We start from the raw sequence: 6,192 nt of genomic DNA, 5'->3' as shown, positions 1-6,192 counted from the left end.
GAATAAATAAATAAAATCTTAAAAAAAAAAAAATCAAGTGTGATACACCGCCAACATTATTAACAGCGCACCACTCAAGTTCTGGCTCAGCTGTTTAATCTCAGGACCCTCGTGGTCACTTCACCCAGAAAGCAGTAATAAAAATATGCAGCCAGAGTTGCCCAAGTGAGGATCAAACGAGATCTCAACCTCAATGTTCCTGATGTCCACAAAGCAAGCACCAACGGCCAGGATAACAATAGAAAAACTGCATCTTTCAAATCCAAGTATTTTGGTTTTATTCCAACTACTTACAAGGGGCAAGGACATGAATAGCTACACAAGTTATTTTAATTATAAGTTAATAAAAGCCTACATCAAATGCATTATCTTACAAAATACCAAGCTATGAGAGTATATAGAGTAATGTGCTGCTTCTGATACTTCGTTGACTTCAATTTCACTACTCCTTCCAAAGGTGAGATGAAGGCAGTGAGCTATTTGTAGAAAGAAGTGACTGTGTCCATCAGGCTGACATTCTGAACATCCTCTTCCTCAGTTCAGCCATCTTCTGCTCCAGCTGAGCACCACAGTCCTCTGTGGCCTTTTCAATGCCTTCATGGTATTTCTCCAAAGCAGTTTTCAAACTTAGAAATATTTCCTAAGAGGAAAATGAAATGGACTAAGAATTATCCCATGTGTCAGCCTAAACTGATGAGTTACAAGAATTCTAATCATCTCATTAATATTTATTAATAACACTGTAAAGCCTAAATGATCTTCTGTGCGGGCACACACACGCACACACACACGCGCGTGTGCTTACTCATTTTAAGAATCCTTCTGCAGGCTCAACAGACACACCGAAAAAGTCCACTGCTTAGAAAGAACAGAGCAGAGACCTGTGACAATGATTTGGATTCTAAGATGTGAAGAATGTATTTTTAATTGTCAAGGAAAAGCTTTTACTTTGGAGCTTTTCATCTCTACCAGGCAGGTGCCTGGGTTACTGCAGACAACTAGACCCTCTGCATCTGGCCCCAATCACCACTGAAAAGACAGGTCAACAGATTTAATAAGTAATCTGTAAGACTGAACAATACACGTTACAGACATTTTACTAAGCTCATCAGATAATTCTATAAGCTACGAGTTTTCATATAAACCTTATGTGGATGTGTTAAGAATTAAGAAAAAAAACAAGAACAATTTTTATAGATGGAATAAAAATAATGAAAGAAGCCAGTTGGCCTTTAAACACTTTCTTGTATCTCATACTCATCCAGTGCAATTTCAATCCTTGTAAGTTATTCATTTTTCTGGAAAAAAATAACTCTCAAATCTTGATACAAGGAGTGGTATTCTAACTTTACAGGTGTTTCATCACTGAAATAAAATAGCAGTCCTCTTCCAGTGGGAGAAGCAGGAATAAATAGGTATCACGTCCTCAATTTTAATCATCCCTCTCATTACATTTTTCTTAAACCTACAGTTTGGCTGCTACTTACCTTAGTTTAAATTTTAGTGTAGATACTATCTGATTTCGAACAAATTATATAGATTATAATTTAATATAGTGCAATTCATAACGTTTCAAAAAAGAACAAAACTATTTCCAGACTCTGACATTTATGCAAGTTTGAGAACTATTGCTCAAGATTCAGCGAATATAAATAGATGCTTAAGGCTAAACACTTTCCCAAAATCCAAACACAGATAGTTATTAAATCCTAATACAAAAATAGAAGAGTCTATTTAGATTTCTAAGATCTAATTGGGCATCAAATTACTACTACTATGATGGAATGTGAATCATTAAGAAAATAAGTCAAACATTTTTGAAAGCTTTATTTCTTAAATCTTAAAGGAAAAACAAGGTGAATTAGTTGCTAGCTTGCGTAAACACTATTTAAAAAAAAATACTCAGCACATTCAGCAGCTATAGATCAATTTAACTTCCTAGTTCCATAGGAGTGTCTATTTATTCTTACTAAAAAGGAAGCTGAATAAATTCGGTAGAACGATAGTACTCGTAAGAAACTATTAAGACCAAGTATGGTTAAAGAAAGATACACGATCTAAACATCTGAACCAACCACCTTGACATGTCTAAGGAAACCATTTCCTACCAAGGACAAAGACACCCTCATGGAGGAACCAAACCCTGAAGGTAGAGCCCCATTAAATGAATGACGTGTTAAAAGCCCATTCCAGGGGTGCTTGGGTGGCTCAGGGGGTTGAGCATCCAACTCTTGATCTCAGCTCAGGTCTTGATCTCAGAGTTCAAGCCCAATGTTGGGCTCCATGCTGGACATGGAGCCTACTTTAAAAAAAAAAAAAAAAAAAAAAAAAAAGCCCATTCCAGGGCTTCTTTCAGTAGAAAGAAGCAAGAAGCAAGCACACGGTAGAAGTTACGAGGCAAACCTCACAGAATGTTAATGACACAAGCACAACCCTCTCAAATGCTATTTTAGTTTCCAACTGAATTCTGTATCCAAGTGGAACTTTATATTATTAATTCACATATAATTCACAAAATAAGTATATCTTACTATGATGACATCACTAAAGTTAAATATTTTTAAATTCAAAGTCTGGTTCTGTGGTGTGTGTGTGTGGTAACCACTAGGTGCCTGAGGCTAGAAAACTGACATTTAAATACCTACAGGCCCCTGAGCTGCCCTTTCCACACTTCAGCTGCTCAGCAGCCACAGCTACCTAGTGGCTACTGTACTGAAAAGGACAGAAGAGCATCCCCATCACTGCAGAAAGTTCTACTGAATGGCACTGGTCTAGGTAACTTTCTCACTTGCAAATCAGGTAAGTTTAAGATGACAGTTGACCCTTGAGCAACGTGGATTTGAACGGCGCAGGTCCACTTATACACGGATTTTTTCGTGGTATAGGATTATAAATGTATTTTCTCTCTCTCGTGATTTTCTTCATGACATCTTCTTTTCTCTGGTCTACATAATGTAAGAATATGGTACAAAATACATACAGCATACAAAATATGTGTTAATTGGCTGTTTATGTTATCAGTAGGCTAGTAGTCACAGCAGGCTATCTTTTCCTTTTTGTGGAAGGTAATTATGAAGGAAGCTAAAAGGAGCTCTTTGGCAAAATGCATCATGCACCACAGGGTTCAGACTCTCCCACACTGTTTAGGACACACTGATAGCACAGCGCAGACTGGGTAAAGTTATAACTTAACAACTTCAACAACTGCAGGAACTGTCCGGATCAGTGGCTCTGTGCCACTCGGAAGAAAAGAAAGATTTAATGTAGCAAAGGGCCCAATTCTACTTAGCATTTTTATTTTGGAGAAAAAGGCATGTTGATCAAGTGTGCAGGTGACGCTAAGCCATGAAAAAATCGTTAATGTGAATGATACAAAGAGTTGATATGACCTTGATACTTGGAAATTCACACTGAAGGAAGCAGATGAAGCCTTAAAGAAATAATAGTAAAATTCTGAATTAAAAGTCCCAAGAAATGGCTGCACTCAAGCATGGTGAAACATTTTAACTAGACAGAGCTACATGCGGAACCGACAGGGGTCATTTAATTGATCACCAGCTCAATATGAGCCAAGGCGAGAAGCTGCTGCTAAAAATCCAAGCCAGTAGTACACTTCATTAACAGAAGCACTGTGCTTTGGGACTGGCCATGGTATTATCTGGGAGGCTATGTTTAGTACTGGGTTCTACATTTTAAACAGAATAATGACAAGCAGGAAACAGAGGGGAGAAGACAGTAAACAGGGTAGTAATGAATCTGAAAATTAAGCTATATAAAGAATGGCTGGAAAACTGGGGCTCATTAACCCAGATGAGATGGCTGGAGGAACCCATGATCATTATCCTCAAATGTCTGAAGTGATATTAGGCACACGACGATATAGATTTGTTCCAGAGAGATCTTGGTTCACTTGAGTACAGAAATTTTAAATTCGAAATAAGAAATAACATTTTAACCACTAAAGCTGTCCTAGTAGAAGAGCTTGGATGGTTATGAGCTCAATGATATTGAAAACAATGAAGCAGAACCTATCAATGGTTCTCAAAAGCCACAGGAAAAAAATGCCAATCATGAACCCTAAAGAAGCTGACGATTCCAATTCAGGACATTTGGGTGGGGTTGGTTTGTTCATTTTTTAGTTCCTCTTTGAATTCTAATGCACAGCCAGTTGTAAAAGAAACACCGTACTGGATGACCTTCCAAGTTTACAAATATTGATGAAAAACATCCTACATCTAAGGCACCCATTCCAGGCACGGTTTGACAGGACATACTAAGGTAAGAAATACATGATCGCTATTGTCAAGAAACTTAGAATGTTACTGGTGAGACCTGGAGGCACCGACCCCAGTTACACAAGGCCGTAAGGCCCGCAGGGACTGCCAGCCAAGTGCTGACTTACCTAGTCACTGGTCCACTCATTGTGCCTGACCATGTAGTAACAAAGAAATATTAACTAACTGATTGCTTTAAGAAGTAGGACTGGGTTTCTCCTAAGATACTCACATTTGTAACCCACATTCTAAAGACAAAAAAGGGCTGGGCCTTGGTGAATATCCAGTTATGGGGCAGGAGAAGAGAAGTAGTTGAAATGTGTAAAGAAAGTCAGGATAGCAGGCCGGATGGACCGCGGCAGAGAAGACAGCCATTCTCTTTTCCTTTCCTTCGTTCCATCCTTCCCTCCTTCCTCCCTTTCCCGGCAGCCTGGAGACGACCCTCAGTGTACGTATGTGCACAGTTAGCGATGTTGTCTCTGGAGGGGTTAAAGTTCCTGAGAACCCATGCGGGACTGTCTGTGGCATCTCAGTACTAGGACCCCTTGCAAATTGGATGTGGGTGGTGGAGGGGAGAGACAGCAAGTATTTAAATATTTCTCAGGCATCAGGGTTTTAGGAAACCTGGATCCAATATGTCAATAGAGGCAAGGCGAAAAATGAGGGGAGGGGGGCGGAAAGAGAGGCCATGGGCTTTCATAGGATAAAGGGCTGTTTTTAGTGATTTCTAGTACAGGTGTTCAGGGCAATCTGGAAGATATAGGTCAAACTTCAAAACTTAAGCAAAAATGAGCACTAGGACATGTATCAGGAAAAGACTATTTCTTTGAGACCCTGGCAGTTAAGAAAAGGACAGAAACAGGTAAATACTTGATGTGTGGCATATGACATTTCGGAAGGACAAAAATGTAGAAGATATGTGTCCTCATTAAACAGAACTGTTTATGAAATGATAAAATAAATACTCTGAAACAAGCACGAATAAGAGCAGAAGTAACTTTAGGCAACTATGATAAGGATATCATTAAGTCTCATCACACAAGGGGCCACCCTCAGCTATTCTGTTTCAGCTAACAACTCAAGCACATTTAACACTGATGTTGAGAAGATAAAATATATTTTTTTAAGATTTTATTTATTTATTTATTTGAGAGAGAGAAACAGAGAGACAGAACATTAGCAGAGGGAGGGGCAGAGGGAGAAGCAAACTGCCTGTAGAGCAGGGAGCCTGATGTGGGGCTCAATCCCAGGACTCTGGGATCATGACCTGAGCCGAAGGCAGACGCCTCACCAACTGAGCCACCTAGATGCCCCAAGAAATACTTTTGAGATCCTTTTATCAGGACCAAAAAAAAAAAAAAAAAAAAAAAAGGCAGCAACTTTTTAGAGGATATTACTTAACGTCACTATCCAACTTCACTTACCAAAAAAGTTCAGGACGTATATGGAGCACCACCCACTCCTACTGCAGAGCACGGTGCTCGGCTGGGTCAGGGGGAAAGGACAAGGGGAAAAAAAAGTATGAAGGAGGCATACCTCCAAACACAAGTAATGGAGAAGGGGCTGTAGATGGAATCAGAACCAGGGAACTGGGAGGTCAATCTCTATTTCAGAGAGCCAACAGAATCTTGAACGTGAGGGCAGCAGAACCGCCTCTGTGAGCTGGTGAGACCGCCAGAAAGGCACCTGTGGGCACCCACTCACCTGAGACTTCAGCTTCTCCCTCTCAGTGGCATCCTTCAGTTGCTGAATTCCAAATTTAATTTTCTGGATTTCTTGATTCATTGTGGTTACTCGCTCATAGACAGCTCCTCTTTTTTCTTGAACTTTATTGCAATCTCTAGAGGAAAACAGACAGCTAAATTTTAACTCTGCGCAAGCATCTGAAAAGGTAAACATTAACTTCTTCCTTTTGATT

At 39.6% G+C, this 6,192-nt stretch overlaps 1 protein-coding gene across 2 annotated transcripts in view; it reads right to left on the bottom strand.

Moving 5' to 3' along the window:
- Positions 1 to 254: 254 nt before the first annotated feature.
- Positions 255 to 6,192, bottom strand: part of NUF2 (NUF2 component of NDC80 kinetochore complex) — a 28,313-nt gene continuing 22,375 nt past the window's right edge. For both annotated transcript variants that reach the window (XM_072814995.1, XM_072814996.1), the window contains exons 13-14: positions 5,979 to 6,114; positions 255 to 640 (exon numbers count right to left, since the gene is read on the bottom strand). In XM_072814995.1, coding sequence (XP_072671096.1) covers positions 506 to 640; positions 5,979 to 6,114 — 271 coding nt within the window. In that variant the 3' untranslated portion in view covers positions 255 to 505. The remainder of the gene's footprint in view (positions 641 to 5,978; positions 6,115 to 6,192) is intronic.

The sequence above is a fragment of the Canis lupus genome, chromosome 38 (assembly GCF_048164855.1).
Source record: "Canis lupus baileyi chromosome 38, mCanLup2.hap1, whole genome shotgun sequence".
NCBI classification, from domain to species: Eukaryota; Metazoa; Chordata; class Mammalia; order Carnivora; family Canidae; genus Canis; species Canis lupus.
This window is presented reverse-complemented; position numbering and strand designations above follow the sequence as displayed.